At 44.3% G+C, this 17,387-nt stretch overlaps 1 protein-coding gene across 2 annotated transcripts in view; it reads right to left on the reverse strand.

Moving 5' to 3' along the window:
- Positions 1–292: 292 nt before the first annotated feature.
- The window catches only part of LOC114669399 (gastrula zinc finger protein XlCGF26.1-like), a 43,789-nt gene continuing 26,694 nt past the window's right edge, over positions 293–17,387 (reverse strand). For both annotated transcript variants that reach the window (XM_028825614.2, XM_028825613.2), the window contains exon 3: positions 293–5,778. In XM_028825614.2, the coding sequence (XP_028681447.1) occupies positions 4,226–5,778 (1,553 nt within the window). In that variant the 3' untranslated portion in view covers positions 293–4,225. The remainder of the gene's footprint in view (positions 5,779–17,387) is intronic.

Here is a 17,387-nt window from a genome sequence, read left to right on the forward strand (position 1 = left end):
CCCAATGAGCCACAAACACAGACCACCACTGAAATGTAATCATGAAGTGGAAAAATGCCAATCTACAAAGCCCCCAAATCACAATGCCAGGCCCACGACACCAACGCACAGTCCATTCAACGTCCTCAGAGAAATTCAGCGGTTAACACGTGACTGACGACCGAGGGGACATCGGCCACCGCTGACAGAACCGTTCTCTCCACCACTTTGTTTATCACAAATGTCCTACCTGTGAATGTCCCAAAGCCCCCTTAAGGCGTCAATTAATAATGAACTCTATGAGAGACGTTACCATTTATTAGAAAACACCGAGAGGTACAAAGAGACTCCACGTGACAACGGTTACAGGGTCCCCTCCTGTGCTGTACGGCTCTTTTGTCACTTCACTCGCTCATTAACTGTCTGCCGATCTTAGTTGGCTGTGGTGGGCTGGCGTCCTGCCTTGTGCCCTGTGTTAGATGGGATTGGCACCAGCAGACCCCCCCGTGACCCTGTAGTGACGATATAGTGGGTTGGACAATGGCAGGATCTTAGTTGGTGACAGATAAGATGTACTGGAAGTCTGAAACTGTCTTGGAGAAGGTGGGCGCCCCTCCAGGACCCTCGTTAGAAGTGCCAACAGGACAACGCCAGTGGACTTTGAACCCCTCAGAAATACGTCCCCCAGCGACAGTGAGGTGTAGTCAACTCAGAAAAACTCCATTTAGAAAAATAATCTACCGGCAGCAGCAGCAGGGCATCACCTTCTGAATCAAAGGCAAAGGGCCCGCATGTTGCCACCCCACAGCACCCTAGTCTGGTGACCAATGGCGGCTGTAGATGTTCAGCTGCTACATCAGGTGGGTTTTCATTCCGGTGACACAGAGATGCCCATTGCAGGGTTGTGGAGTCTTCTCTGAACGTCCCTTCTACTTCCTCCTCCATAACCCTCACGTGTTCGTTGTGACGTCTTCTTCTCCTGCTCTTCGATGCGAGGGCTTGTCGTGGCACTTGTAATGCCCCCTTGTGTAGTCCACAAGGTCTCTTGTGATGTTCCTCACACTTTCTCAGGTTTCATTCCACGTTTGCTCCCCTCAGTTGGCCCTCATCCCGCTGTTTCTTAACCCCCCCTGACTGGCACTTCCTTATCTTCTACTCCTCTCTCCAGACTCTCCCGTGTGACCCCTTGAGACGCGCTGCACGCGGACGTCGTGACTTCTGAGCTATTTGTCTTTTTTGGGCCACGTTGAGCTCCTCTCCTGTGTAAAGTCCTTGGTGGGTCTGAAGCTGTTCTGTCTTCGGGATTCTGCTAAAATTATCATTTAATATTTTTTAAACACGTGACGAGTCGACTTCAGTTCTGCTCTGACCTGCACAAACTGGCTTTGTAAGCCCCGTTTTCACAATGGTGACGTCCCGCCGTCGCCACGTTGTTGCTGTGAAGCGCGGCTCCCATCCCGCCGTGTAGTTTGGAGGGGCTGACGTCCTCTTCGCCGTTTCTAACGCATGGCGGCCAGAAGTCACGACGTGTGAGGCCATCGGGCCTTCAGTATTGAAGATAACGGCCCGGGAGGTCCAAGCGAACCGACAAGGAGGACAAACAAAAGAGAATCTGTAGGTAAGGAAAGGATTTACTCGCAAGCAGGACCTCCGCCCGTGACGGGGACCTTTCAGTTGGCCTTTTGATGGTCGATTTTTCCTTCTTCCTACGTTGAAAAAGCAAGTAGACCCCCTGAAATGTTTTTTTTTTCTTTTCCAGCACATGCAACGATTTGATCTTCATTTAAACGGTGCACACATCCTGCCTCATGTAATAATATTTAAAAATATACTTCTACATGTATAACAGTAAGTCCACCCCTCCATGTATCACAACCTCAGATGATTGAAACATCACGAGAGGGGAGCCTTCACAAAGGGGCTTCTAGCTGGCCGAGTCTGGAATGGGATTTTAAACGAACTCCAAACTCAACCATTTGACTGTCCGGATGGTCGTCTACAAGTGCAGAAGATTTCAAGCAACTGCCAGAGGCCATCACAGCAAGATGAGCCCAAGAGCAGAAGAATACAAGAACCTGGATGACATCTCCAAGACCCCCAGAATGTCATTCCAAGACCTTCAGGTAGGTCACCATTTAACCGTTAACTCCAAAGTGCACGAGTTTATCGTTAGAAACGGTCTGCTTAAATAAGACCAACGTGGAAGGTGTGCCAGGAGGACTTCAGGGCCGATGAACACCCAGGCAAAGAGCAGGGGGCTCATTTAGAAAGCCTGGATACTCACATAAAGGCTCAAAACGTGCGAACGCAGACATCGGGATTTACAGAAGAAGACTTGATGGGGGGAACGTACGGTACATACCGTATATCTACAGCAAGGCGGAGTCGTGCACACGCAACATCGTGGAGAAACTGGCAAAGGACGAGACCCTCAACAAGTATGGAAGTGCAGCCCAACGACGACTCGCGTGTGTAACTCGTGCTGCTGAGCGTCACAAACACGACGAGTACGGCTAGGGGGCCACTGCTGTGGATGTGCACTGAACTTTGACTTTTCGTCACTTTATATCGGCTACCTGATGTCACTTCTCAGCTCAGGAATATCTCCACCAAGCTTCACTGCGTCACGTCTGGGCTGGTTGTGCAATGGGTGTCAGTGAATGGAGTAAACACAAGTAACCCTCTTCACAGAGCCACCTCAGAAATACGCCACTCCTGACCAAGTGACGACTCTCATGGCAAAAGGCAAGAACACAGGAGGCCACCCACTAGATCCAGAATGGCCACAGCTGAGGATACGGATTTGTTTAAATGCATCAACAACAGTAGAAACTACTCGACATAAATGAAAACCAACAGCACCCGCTGGCCATCAGCTCCTTGAGAGCCACAGGCAGATTGTGGAGGGGCCGTCAGACAAGCCAGACACAGTCGGGGTCCTGAAGACCTCGGCCAACCATCAATTATGAGGTTCAAAACGAGCGGCTAAAACATCTGAAAATAAAGAGGGCGACGGTCTCAGCGATGCTCCTCTTCTTGGGTCCACAAAACATATTGAGGGCATTCATGTGAAAAACAAGAACGTCAGCTCTGGAAATGTCTGCTGTGGCGGAAGGAGAGCAGCAACAAGCCAGAGAATTAAAGAACGAGTTTAAGGAATGAGAGTCGGCGTCTGATGAAGAAACTGGTTGGAGTTTGAGGCTCGGACGTTGCTGGGGGCCTGTTGGCTCACTAACTTCACATCTCATTTTTGTTGAGCTACCAGTTGAGGGAAAACGAAACAAATCAGAGGACGGAGTCTTATAAAACAAACAAAAAAAAATTTAAATAAAGGGACAAAATGACGTCAATTAAGAGCTGAAAGTGGTCACTGATGAAGAAAGTAGCAGGAAGGAAAACCTGCAGCCACCGCGGCCCCCCAGGACTGGAGTCGGACACTGAAGATCAAATCTCGATACGTCCACATGGGCTACAAAACAAAACAATGTTTCATGGGGTGTACTTACTTTTTCACACGACTGTATGGGCGCAGGGATTACTGCGAGTGTCAGAAAAGAAAACCAGCGAGCAGGAGATGACATAGAAGGACCAAAGCAAGAGAATCCTCAAATGAAGGGTCCGCAGTTGAGCGAGTAGGAACACCAAATGTCTCAAACAAAACTGGTAAACGACTGGCAGCATGTCGAGCACGGGAGCCGAGCCGAGCGGACACCGCGTGAGCCAATGGCGGTCACATTTATACCAAGTAAGTGACGTCAGACCCCACCACAAGTGCCATCACGCTGCCAGCCCAGAGCTGTGCTGTGAAAAATAAACAAAACATGAGAAAAAAAAATCAAATCATTCAAAAACAATCAGAAAATGTAAAATGAACACACGGCCGATCTTCATATCAACAAAAATTAGAAAAATAAACAGAAAAATAAAATACGAATGCAGAGCCGTAACGTCGCCTGCTTTCCGGCGCCTCTTTTGGTCTTCATTTTTTGGTCCTCGTGTTTCAGCTCACCACAGGCGTGAACCTCACTTGTTAATTGTGGCATCTTCTTGTCTTTCTGTTCGCTTCAAATTGCTGTGTGGGCTCCTCGCAGGACCAGCGTTGTCCTCAGTATTACCGAGTCCTCTGGCCGGTTATCTGCACAATTCTTCCGAGTGAACCTGTGGATCCCACTGGCACCAATCTGGTGATTTTGTTCCAATGACATTTGCTGGCGTTTTTGTTATTTTATCGCATGGCTCTGAAGTCTTAGGAGTCTGAGGACTTCTCTCTGGCATGCATTCTCTTGTGGGCCTCCAGCTGGTTCATTCGCGAGTATCGTTTGTTACATTCAGAACAGCAATATGGCTTCTCTCCGGTGTGAAGTAGGGAATGCTTCTGAAGACTGCTTTGCCGATAGAAATGTTTGCCACATTCAGTGCAGCCAAAGCGGTTCTCTCCGGTGTGAACTGAAGAGTGTCGCCGCAGCTCGCCCTGTCGTGAGAACCTTTTACCGCAGTCAGAACAACCATACAGTTTCCCACGAGTATGAACCCTGGTGTGGATGTCCAGCTGGCTCTTAAGTGTAAATTGTTTCCCACATTCAGAGCAGAAATAGAGGTCCTCTCCGGTGTGAACTTTTAAGTGGGTCTGAAGACTGCTCTTGAAAAAGAACTTTTTGCCACATTCTGAACAGCTGTGCGACTTCTCGCCAAGGTGAATTGCAGAGTGTCTCCGCAGGTCACTCGTTTGTGAGAATTTTTTCCCACATTCAGAACAGCCGTAGGGATTTTCTGAAGTATGGATTCTCGCGTGGCTCTTCAGGATGCTCGTTTTTTTGAACTTTTTACCACATTCTGCACAGCAATACGGCGTCTCTGTGGTGTGAGCTGTCGAGTGACTTTGAAGACTGCCTCTATGAGAGAATCTTTTGCCACATTCAGGACAACAGTACGGCTTCTCTCCAGTGTGAGTTGTAGAGTGATCGATAAGACTGCGCTTCTCCGCGAATCGCTTGCCACATTCAGTACAGCAAAATGGCTTCTCTCCAGTGTGAACTCGAGAGTGTGTCTGCAGTTGGCCCTTGACAGAGAAGCTTTTCCCACATTCAAAACAGCAATATGGTTTCTCTCCACTATGAATCAAAGAGTGTTTCTGAAGACTGCATCTGTAAGAGAATCGTTTTCCACATTCAGTACAGGCATACGGCTTCTCTCCCGTGTGAGCTGTAGAATGACTTTCCAGAGTGCGCCTGTCGGAGAATCGTTTCCCACACACACCACAGCAATACGGCTTCTCCCCGGTGTGAACGCGAGAGTGCCTGTGAAGATGGCCCTTGATATTGAAACGCTTCCCACATTCAGTACAGCCATACGGCTTCTCTCCGGTGTGAGTTCGAGAATGTGTTTGAAATTGGCTCTTGCAAGTGAACTGTTTCCCACATTCAGAACAACAATATGGCTTCTCTCCAGTATGAAATCGTGTGCAATGGGCCTCCAGCCGGTCCTTTTTTAAAAAGCATTTTCCACACTCTGAACACATATAGGGCTTTTGAGCCTTACGGGTAGACTGACTGCCTTTGCCTTTCCCTTTAGGTTTTCTTTTCGTACTTTTCCTTTGCCCTTTGCCGACATTCGCACCCTCTGAGTTTGTATTGTGTTTCTGTTGTTGACCATTCATTGCAACTCTCCGTCTTCGCTTCACAGCAGGCAGAGCACTAAACTGCAGAGATTCTGGTGTCAAACTCTCTGGTCCTGACGTCCACTTCGTACTTTCATCATATGGTGTTGGTTGAAGGGAAAAACTGGGACTGTCCAGGGTATCTGCAGGAGGATATGAAGAGGAGAACAATAATAATATGAAACAGCGTGAAGCGGACAAAGAAACCTGACCGGGGCGGCCATTTAGTTCAGGCCCGCTTACTCCAGTTAAGTAAACCCAACTGACACAGACGACCTCTAACGCTCCTTTTATTCACTCAGCGTTGTGAAAAAGTCTTTGCCCCTTCCTCCTCATCACCTTTTGTTTTTGCATATTTGAGGAAATGAAAGGCCTCAGACCTTTAGAGGAAATGCAATACTAGAGGAAGGAATCTCATTTAGAAAACTGTGGGTGGATTCCAGTGAGAAAATACAGGTATGTGCATGACCAAAAAACAAACAAATCAAAAGTGTATAAAACCTGGCATATGATTGATAGATAGATAGATAGATAGATAGATAGATAGATAGATAGATAGATAGATAGATAGATAGATAGATAGATAGATAGATAGATAGATAGATAGATAGATAGATAGATGCGTATTTCTGTGCAACTTACCTTTAGAAATCACAATCGTCTAGTAATACATGGACTATGCTAATGATCCTCATACATATGTAATCACGATGCTGCAGGTGTTCCCACCTCCCACCTGACACATCCAGACAATTGCATTTGAGGAGTTCTATGCATCGCTCTGCATTGCACTCTTGGCGGTCTGGGGACCACCTGGCACATGTAATGACATGATGGCTATCACAACGAATAGTACAAGCCATATGAAACAGGAAAATTCAGCCAGTTACCTTACCAACCAGCCATCCATCCATCCATCATGCACAGAACCATCAGCAAGTCATCTGATCGAACTTCTGAGAAATGAATTCCTGCTTTTATCTCTAGTAGGATTGACTACTGCAATGCGGTGTTCACTGGATGTTCAAACTGTTCTTTATACTGCTTCAGGTTAATCCAAAATGCTGCTGCAAGAATTATTACAAGAACAAGAAAGTACGAACACATAACTCCAGTTCTTAAATCCTTTCACTGGCTCCCGTTTAAGTTTAGGGCAGATTTCAAAATCCTCCTTTTAACATATAAAGCATTAAATGGCAGAGGTCCGGCTTACTTGTCTGAACTTATCATGACTTACAAACCTGAGCGCACATTAAGATCTCAAGGTGCCGGTCTGCTTATGATTCCAAGGATTAATAAAATAACAATGTGAGGTCGAGCTTTTAGTTACAGGACCCCCTAAACGGTGGAGTGGTCTGCCTGCTACTATAAGAGATGCCCCTTCGGTCTCAGCTTTTAAATCCTGGCTGAAGACTCACTACTTCAGTTTAGCACACCCTGACTAGAGCTGCTGATTAACTGTACAGACTGCATCTCTGTTGTTAGTCATTAGCACTTAAACATAAGTAACATGATAATTATAATTTGTTACTAATCCTCACCTATTAGGCGGAGTGGTGGCTCTGAGGTAGGGATCTGCACTGGTAATCAGAAGGTTGCTGGTTCAAATCCCGTAAACGCCAGAAGTGACTCTACTCCATTGGGCCCCTGAGCAAAGCCCTTAACCTGCAATTGCTCCATCCTGGGTATGATGTTAATCTGCATCTACCTCTGCAACTTGCATGGAAAAATCTGGGGGTTGGTAGCAGAATTGGAACTCCAGCCACCATAAAAAAATTTTCCCATTGAGATCTGATACGTTTTCAAAGTGTTTCTTTAATTTTTATGAGCAGTTTATATTATTTTCTCATTTGTTGGTTTCGTGTCTCTGCTTGTGAGTGTGTGCAGGTCGGGCCAAGGCTGTGTGCGTTCCTGGAGTGTCCACCAAAAAATAAAAATCACCGTCTTATCGACAGTGGGACTCTTAGCGGCACTGGACCGCTACAAACCTAACAGAGTTTCTAAATTCAAGGAGTTCTGCAGCGCAAGTGATGTGAAAGACGGACATCAAAGTGTACAGTTGTGATGCACGTTATTATCATCGATCAAAGTGATAACCGCTGGCACTATGAAGGACCTGGAGATGACGACTCCTGGGACACTAATGAAACCATCAGATGCTGTGGAAGGTCACCTGAAGTTCCCTATACCATTGGCAGGCAGCAGGGAGATTTATCTATGGCATGTCTCCCTTGTACCAGTTATGGTGGCCAGGACACCCATGGGCCCTTAGAGGGAGCGAAGTCTAACCTTCTGTAAGCATCACATTAGTAGATATCAAACAAGGTCAGAGACAGCGCCAGTCTTTGTGAAAGTCTACTTGCGTGTTGTCTCCACAAACTCTCACATCATCTCACATTAGGACTGTAACATCTTTCAGTTTCATGAGAGTGGCTCGGCCAGCTGAAGAAAAAACAAAACAAGAGTGTGAAATGTGAATTTCCCATTGGGATTAATAAAGTATCTATCTATCTATCTATCTAACAGTATGGCAAGCATTTCGATAACTTCAGTAACAATCCTGTGTGCCACTCTGCACCTCAGGCAGCTGACGGGTCCACACAGGTTTTGAGATGTTTTTGAATGCCACTCCAGGTTCATGCCCATCATTAACATTACTAAAAGAACCCAGTAGCTACCACCAGGCATACCAGGGAGGGAATACGCAGGGAAATGAAAAAGTCCAACTATCTGATTATTTTGGTGCAAAAGGTGTTGTCTTGGAAAACTGAACCGTACACTTAGTTACATTTAAATTGAGATCTTAGTTTACATGATAAAAAAATCTGACGAGGTGGGCTTTGATTTCAGGATTTACATTAAAATCTGAAACTTCAGTCAGTGTATGTTAGGGCTGGGGGATTTTTTGATGAAATCTTTTAATCAACGAAATTTAACGAAATGGTGTATCCAGCAGGGGGCGCTAGCTCCCTTGTTGGAATGAGTTCTTTTGTAATTGCGGCGTGTTACATAACCCAAAACTATATAGATATGATATTAAAAGGCGATACCCCTCCATTAGTGATATGGCGGTGAGAAATCACACAGGAGAAATAACTTTGCTTTGTTTAATGACGGCTTACATGGCATAGCAGACGAAGGAAGCCATGACAAGAACCCAGTTCGGGAGTGAGGGCCTGATGTGTAGAGTCTGCCATTTTCACCGCTGCATTGGAAGGATTTTCCGGATCGGATGACGGTCTCTCCTATTCGTCCGTCGGCTTCAAAGGTGTGCCAGGCAATGTGCCAAGGCTTTATACCTTTTCTCCATGTGCAGGCCCCCACTTTGGTGGATCACGCCATTCCAAACAAGGCACAGAGGATGCAGTGTCATGCTGACTTTGACACACAGAAATAGTACACGTTGCCCATTAGAACTGTCTTGTCTTTTAATGCTTGCTTAGCAGTTCTGAATGATGAGCCCCTGTGCTAAATCTGGCTTTGTGTTAGCTGTGCATGTGAGGAGAAAGAAAAGTAGATTTATAAAATTATATTTGTATAGAGCACAGTGACATATTAAATATGTACACTTACTACAAATGGTACAGTTAAACAGCTGAGCCAACACCTTAGCTTAATCAGCTGGTGTGAGCCACAGAGGAGCTCCATCAGCCCCCGAACCCACTCTTGATACAATAAGGCCACCAAGAGACCAGGGGGCGAGGATTAGGGATGAAAACGAGGCATTGAGGGGAACTGGCGTGTCGTCTTTCAGTTTGAAAGGTGACAGTGCCACAAGCTCAGTTGTGTGCGGGATGATGAGTTTGTCTGCTGTGCCACTAAAGCAGACTGGCATGACTTTGAAACAGGAGGATAAAGTACATGTCACTTAAAATAAAAGGAAAGAGTGAGGACCAAAGTGATGGCGCCTCCTGTAGCCGTAACGACAGAAGGACTGTGATTGGCTACTGATTGCATTACTGTTTCGTGGAGTGTTTTGATTGGTAGAAATAAACCCGTTTGATTTCTGCTCAGTGAACTGTCTTTGTGGTTTCGTTCCTCTAATAAAATATTAATGTAAAGAAGATGATGGGTGGCATTTCTCCTATGAATGAGCTTGTTCCACATGAACACCGTAATATTAAGTCAGATGTGTGGAATTGGCTTGGATCGGAATAGGAAAGACGTTGAACAAATTCAAGTAAAATGCAAACTCTGCAAAAAGGTGATAGAAGTTAAAAGTGGCGGCACATTCAGTTTATTTGAGTGCTTAAAACAGAAGCAGAAGAAAGGAAGCAACGTGAGAAAACACAAAGCCGGTGTGTCCAGCCAAGAGCTGCTCAGCACTGACCACACAAGGGGCTCTTCATGTGATAACGTTAGGGCAGAGTGGGCCTGATCAGGGCTGGGGAAGAATATGCAAGACGTTTCCACAGTGTTCTCAGCCTGCAGCTGTAATCAGACTACTGTAACAATAATAATAAATAGTAATACATTTTATTTATATAGCGCCTTTCCCATGCTCAAGGCACTTCACAGAGTTTAAGAAAGAACAGCAGGGTATACAGTATATAGCATTGTACTAACCAGATAACCAAATAAAGAAGAGTAAGACAGTGAATTCAGAGAACAAGCCTAACAGACAACATCATTGATGGTCTCAGGTTACATGAGCATCTTGACAGAGAAGTAAACTGAGAGAAGGGTAATAAAGTCAAGTAGAGCTAAAAGACAAACTGAACAGATGAGTTTTAAAAGAATTCATGAAGTCAGCTGACCTGATTAATTTCGGTAGGTCATTTCAGAGTCTGGGCGCTATACAGCTGAAGGCCCTGCTGTCATCCATGGAGTGTAGATTAGTGAGGGGCACAACAAGGTTACCAGAATCAGAGGACCTTAGTGGGCGGACAGGCACATAGTGATGGAGAAGGTCACTGATGTAGTTTGGCGCGAGGTTATTTAAGGCTTTGTAGGTTATTAGTACGATTTTATATTCGATTCTGTAAGACACAGGGAGCCAGTGAAGGCGGAGCAGGATGGTGTGATGTGCTCGCTGCTGCTGGTTCGAGTAAGGACTCTTACAGCTGAGTTTGAATAAGCTGGAGCTGTGATATAAGATTAGAAGGGGCACCTGCCAGTAGGGAATTACAATAATCGATGCGGGATGTGATAAAAGCATGGACAAGTTTCTCAGCATTAGAGAAGGAGAGGAAGGAGCAAACACGGGATATGTGACGGAGGTGAAAGTAAGAAAGTTTCTTAATGTGATTTATGTGGGCGGAATAAGAAAGGGAGGAATAAAAAATGACACCAAGATTCTTTACAGTAGAGGCAGGTCTGATGAGATCACCACTAAGATGGACTGGGAAGGAGCTCATTTTATTAAGTTGCATTTTAGTCCCAATTTGCAGGAGTTCAGTTTTGTTGTAATTTAATTTTAAAGAGTTCTGCTCCATCCAGGTTTTAATTTCACTGAGGCAGGTTGTGAGCTGAGAAAGCTCTGATGAAGTTCCACTTTTAACATTGAAGTAAAGTTAAGTATCATCTGCAGAAAAATGATAACCCAGTCCATAGCTACGGATAATATGGCCAAGGGGAAGCATGTAAATACAGAAGAGAAAAGGATCGAGGACAGAGCCCTGAGGGACTCCTTGTGTGACTGGTGCTGAACTGGATCTGCTGTCACCAAGACTAACAAACTCTTGCCCATCAGTCAGATAGGACTTAAACCACTGGAGGGCAGTGCCAGAGATACCCAGCATGTTCTCCATTCTGGACAGTAGGATGTCACGTCTGACCCGAGTGTCAAATGCTGCACTGAGGTCTAACAGAATTAATATGCTGGTTTGTCCAGAGTCTGCTGCCATAAGCAAATCATTGGTTACCCGTAGCAGAGCAGTTTCACAGCTGTGCCGCGCCCTGAAACAGACTGAAAGGGTTCCATTAAATTATTAGAAGTTAAGTAGTTGGTGAGCTGGGAAGCCACAACACGCTCAAAAACTTTTGACAGGACAGGTAAGTGGGAAATAGACCAGAAATTGTTAAGATCGTCACAGTGTCAAGGGATGAGTTTATTATTGTCGTGACAGTCGGGATTATGGCATGAAGGCAGGACTGAAGTAGTGTGGTGGGGATGGGGTCCAGTACACAAGTAGTCAGCCTCATCTTACAAACGCAGATGTGACTGGTGAGAACTTAGAGAAGGAGCTGGATGGAGTGGGAAAACAGGGAGAGATATAAACAGATGATGTATTTATGTTAGTTGAATTATTTAGATCTTTAATTTTGTTACGGAAAAAGTGGAGGAATTCCTCACAGACTTCAGTAGAAGAGGTAGTTGGGCCAGATGCGGGTTCGAGTAGTTTATTAACTACAGAGAACAATACCCTTGGGTTATCGTGGCCACTTTCTATTATTCTGCCATAATGGGTGTTCTTGGCAGCAGTTAGTGCTTCTCTGTAAGCTCTTTGGTGGTCAGAGAAAGCCTGGATGTCCACGGTGAGGCCAGTCTTACGTGACATTCTCTCAAGGCGTCGGCCAGCTGCTTTCATAGATCGCAATTCTGAGTTATACCAAGGAGCTGAGCGTTTAAAGGAAACCTCCTTATGTTTTAAAGGAGCTGTTTTATCTAATGCTGAATGAAGGGCTGAGTTATAGTGGACAACAAAACTATCTAGTGTTGATGGAATAGGAGAAGACAGTAAAAGATCAGAAATGGATCCAGAAAGGACAGAGGGACAGATATTTTTAAGGTTTCTGTAAGAAATTTGTCGTTTACAGGTAAGAGGAGGGAAAGGCAGTGAAACAGTGAAAAATACTGCTTTATGGTCAAAGAGTCCCAAATCAGTGCTGTAAATGTTGGCAACAGATAATCCAGAAGTGCAGATCAGGTCCAGTATATGACCACCAGAGTGGGTGGGAAAATCAACATGTTGTGTCAAGTCAAAACAGTCCAGTAAGGATAGGAATTCATTCCTCAGTTTAGATGTGGGGATGTCAATATGGATGTTGAAATCACCAAGAAGGATAATTCTTTGAGAGTAAGAGCTTAGGTGGGTCAAAAGTTCAATCAGATCGGATAAGAAGGATGCATTGTATATTGGGGAACGATAAAGAACAATGAGTGAGACAGGACCTGATTTCATTATTAGTTTAAGAGCCAGACACTCAAAAGACAATAGACAGTCAATTGGGATTCATTTGATGTTTAACTCCACTCTGACAATTACTGCGACTCCACCGCCTTGTGTTGAGCTGCGAGGCTCTGTTTGGAAAGTGAACCCGGGAGGTGTCGCCTCCGTGAAAAAAGTAAATTCGTTTGGTTTTTGCCAAGTCTCCGTTAAACACAGAATATCAAGTTTGGTGTCAGTGATGAGTTCTGACAGCACCAATGCTTTGCCATTAAGAGACCTCGAGTTAAATAGTGCATTGTTAGTTAATGAGGCTTCTTTTTGCACAGAGCTGTGATTGGAGTTTATTTCCACATAATGTAAATTTGGCACACTGATACTTCTATTTCCAGGGCCACGAGAAGGACAGCATATTCCTGAGCAAATGCTGCCGGTGGTCTTTTCATTCGCAGCTCAGTGGTGGCGGTGACCTGACCCGCGATGTACAGATTTCTGGTGCCACAGAATACTGGTGTCTTTTAGGATGTTCCATTTGCTCTGAACAAACTGTTTAGTATGAAGGAGTTTGTCATGAGAGTATTTTAGCGTCATACTGAGTGATACTTATCTGATAGCAGTGGAGAAGCAGCACAGCGGAGCAGAGCCGGTGAGACTGGTTGGGGGGGGTTAGCGGTGGCACAGATGAGCGGCGATAGCAAAGCAGCAGAAAGCATAGCTGGAGGAGGTAGCAGGATTTGGAGGTTCCAATACACAGTCACAAACAGTAACGCTGGGTACTACAGGCGTGATCACCCCGGAGCCACAACCCAGGCAGATAAACATCAGATCAGTTCTTAGTCGTAGAGTACTGTAAAATGAATCGAGAGCAGACCAGCAAAGCAAATATAATCAAGGAGACAAACATCCCAGGCTCCAAGATTGCCAGGTATAAAGAAATGTTCGTAGGTCTTGTCCCGTGATCCACAGATTCAGCTGTTCCCAGTTAAAGTGGAGTCCATAAAATCTGTAAATCCATACAACTCGAGTCAGCTGCACCATGAACTATACGTACAATAAAGAAAATAAAACAAGCGTAAGAAAGTGTAGGATTAAGGAGAATTTAGCGAAAAGTGTTGTTAACATGAAGTTGGAAAGCCATCAGAGTGCACTTGGACTCCTCAACAGGCGACACATTACTGAAACCTGAAGTTATAGCAGAGGGAAGGGAAGCTGGCAGGTGTGCATTGTGAGCGGTTTGAAGAAAAAGTCACCTGTGGGATTGTGGGAGGCGTGTCGTTGGTATAAGAAAGAGCAGAGGGGGCTGCAAAAAAAGTAATGAAAAGTGACGGCAGAGTTTAAGGAAAAGGCCCACGTAAGTGAAATGAAAAGAACGTAGAGGCCACAGGGATGAAGAATGAGGGCTGCAAATAAAAATAAAGCAAAAAGAAAGAAATTACAAAAACAAAAAAGGACAGAAATGTCTACAAAGTTTTCACATTTTGAACCTTTTCGCATAGGAAAAAATCAGGAGTGGTCTCCCCTCAGCTTTCTCATATCCTCAGATATTTGGATGGATATTTAAGGTGTAAACCACAAGACAAGGATTCTGTCTTTATATTATGTGCATTAAAGAACCATTAATGACAAATCAAATCAAATGAATGATATATTGAATGAGATGCACGACATATCGGAAACTGTATTGTTATTGGCTGATGTTCATTAAAAATGACGACATTGAAATCAGTCAGATGTGTACATTTAAACCAACACTGCCAACCAATATAATTCGGGCTTATCAACATTGTCAGTTCACTAAATAATCAAATGTTGGTTTCATTGTTCGGTGAGGCAGACATTAAGCTGCAGAAAAACATGCATGTAAGCAAAGCGCCATACGCTCACAAAAAAAAAAAAAAAAAAGGGGGGTCTCCTCGTTTTGCTGACGTGAGCTCTATGTGTGGTCTTTACTCATTGGGCAGATGTCGTTAGTAAAACAACGTGTCAGCCGTGTGGTCAGATTTTCCTGTGAAACATGAAGACAACACAGTTGCTATCTGCTCTGCCTGCAAAAATGAGATAATGTGAGGAGACTTCAGAATTCAGTCTTTCAATATCACAAATTTAATTACCCATCTGAAGAATCACCGTAACGAATTATACACAGAATGTTTAGCAACTTAATGCGAAAACCAAAGTTAAATCAATCAGACGCTAGCCTCATACAGCAAACCCTTCAACGTGAAGACGTTTCCTAAAGACAGCACCAGAGCTAAAGGCACAACTACTGACCAACCTTTTTCTCTAGATGAGGACGAGGGATTTTGCCAGCTACTACATCGTTCAGAACCTCGGTACCTTCTTCCAAGACGGGGATACTCTGCAGATGTCTCACTGCCTGCATTATATGATGTGACTGCTACTCATATCCACGAGCTTTTAAGAAACAACGTCACCAGCATTAGCTTCACTACAGATGATCTGTGATGCTCAGAGGTCAGCCCATGAGTACGTGGAGTCTAATGGCACACTGGATTGACGAAAATGTTGAGGCAAAAAGAGATCTCATTCTGCAACTTTCATTGCACAATGTCAACGTCAAATTTATTTATATAGTACATTTAAAACAACATAGGAATGCTGTCACCAAAGTGCTTTACGATTATAGACAATTAACATGAATAACATTAATAGAAATACAATAAATGAACATAAATAAAGTAAATAATAAATAGAAGTAATGTTACATAATCACAATGAGTATTACTGAAGGTCACGGAATGCAAGTGAATCGAAATGAATCTTTAATCTCGTTTTGAATTGTCGACGACTCCTTTATGTGTCGAAGTAAAGAGCTCCACAGGCGAGGCTACCAATGCCCTGTCTTGGTATGAGGGACAACAAGAGACAACTGACCAGAAGATCTCTGCACTCTAGATGGCTGGTGTGAAGCACACAATTCAGATAAATAGGCAGGAGCGAGCCCATGTAAAGATTTAAAAACTAGCAACAAGATTAGAAAATCAATTCGAAAACTGACAGGCAGCCAGTGTAAAGAAGCTAATATTGGAGTAACTGAGCCAACCAGAAAGCAAGTGACAGCATTCTGGACCAGCTGTAACCAGTGTATCAGAGATTTGCTAATCCCAGAATACAGCGAGTTGCAGTAATCGTGGCGAGAAAAAATAAAAGAGGAGCAGGAGTAGCTTTCTCAAGATGCCTAGAAGATAACAAAGGCTTTATCTTACCTAATAGACGAAGTTGGAAAAAGCAACTCTTGAGTACAGAATTTACTTGTTTCTCAAAACAGAGGTTACTATCAAAGGTAACACCAAGATTGTGGACTTGAGGTTTGGAAAAGACAGAGAAAGAGCCGAGAAGTCCAAGACCAATGTGGGCTTTAGCTGATGGACTCACTATAAGCACCTCTATTATATTTTGATTTAGATCAAGAAAATTATTAGCCATCCAGGATCTTAGTTCAGACAGACAGTTGTGGAGTTGATTTGTTGTAGAGTTGCAGACAGGAATATAAACCTGAGTGTCATCAGCATAGCAGTGAAAAGAAATGTTACATTTCCTAAAAATAGCTCCAATGGGATGAAGGTATATAGATAATAAAATAGGACCCAAAATGGATCCCTGAGGAACACCACATTTAGGAGGAGCAATAGACGAAAAAGAGGAATTTCAAGTCACTGAAAAGTGTCTACCAGTTAGATATGACCTGAACCAGTTAAGAGCGGCCCCTTTAAGTCCAACAAGATCTTCAAGCTGCAACAGCAATATCTCATGGCCAATAGAGCTTTCGATTCCACGTTAACGAAGTGGAACATTTCAAAAAGTAATGTGCACGTTGCGCTTCGTGGCAGTGCTCGCAATATGGCAAATGCAATGGAAGAAACTGGCATTAAAAGTTTAAGCTGCAAGGCTCACACTTCGTAGCTTGCTGTAAATGAAGGCTTCATGAGCCAGAGAAGCATCTCCGACTGTTTTGCCATTGGGAGGCGAAGTGTTACTCATTTTACTGTAAGCACGCGGCTGAGAGAAACACAGACAGACCTTGGTACCCCAGCAAGAATGCTTCAGTGGGACGTGCCGACATCAGCGCGCATTCATTTAGAATTGCGGATGTGATTCCGTCTGTCGAAGAGCTTAGAAGTCTGCTTAGCTAGTGTGACAAGACAGATTCTGGAGTTCAGACGACGAAAATCACACTTTTGGAGACTTGTCACAAAACGCTTCAGTGTTGCCTTCTCCGAGCCACTATACTATCAATCTACTGTCTTTGATCCACGGCACAAAGATCAATTTGGTGACCGAGATACCAAAAAACAAGCGCAAGAAGCACTTGAAAAGTCAGCTGGTGAAGGAAATGCAAAGAGCAACAGCGAACCACAAGAGAAAAAGAGTTACACTCGGAGAGATGTTGCTGCTTCATTGCTGGAGACGTATGAAGGAATTCTTGAAGAAAATTCATAGGCGGCTGCAAAACCACATTCAACTGCCACCGAGTTAAAATAACAATCATAAAATTATCTCTTATATTTATTTCTCTTCTGGTTCATCCTGCTTCCACTTCAAAACTGGTCCCGCCCACACGTCATTTCTTGATTCCTATTCGTTGTCTTCCATGTCATGCACTATAATCCATCCAAGTACTC

Source organism: Erpetoichthys calabaricus, chromosome 2 (assembly GCF_900747795.2).
Source record: "Erpetoichthys calabaricus chromosome 2, fErpCal1.3, whole genome shotgun sequence".
In the NCBI taxonomy this organism is placed as follows: domain Eukaryota; kingdom Metazoa; phylum Chordata; class Cladistia; order Polypteriformes; family Polypteridae; genus Erpetoichthys; species Erpetoichthys calabaricus.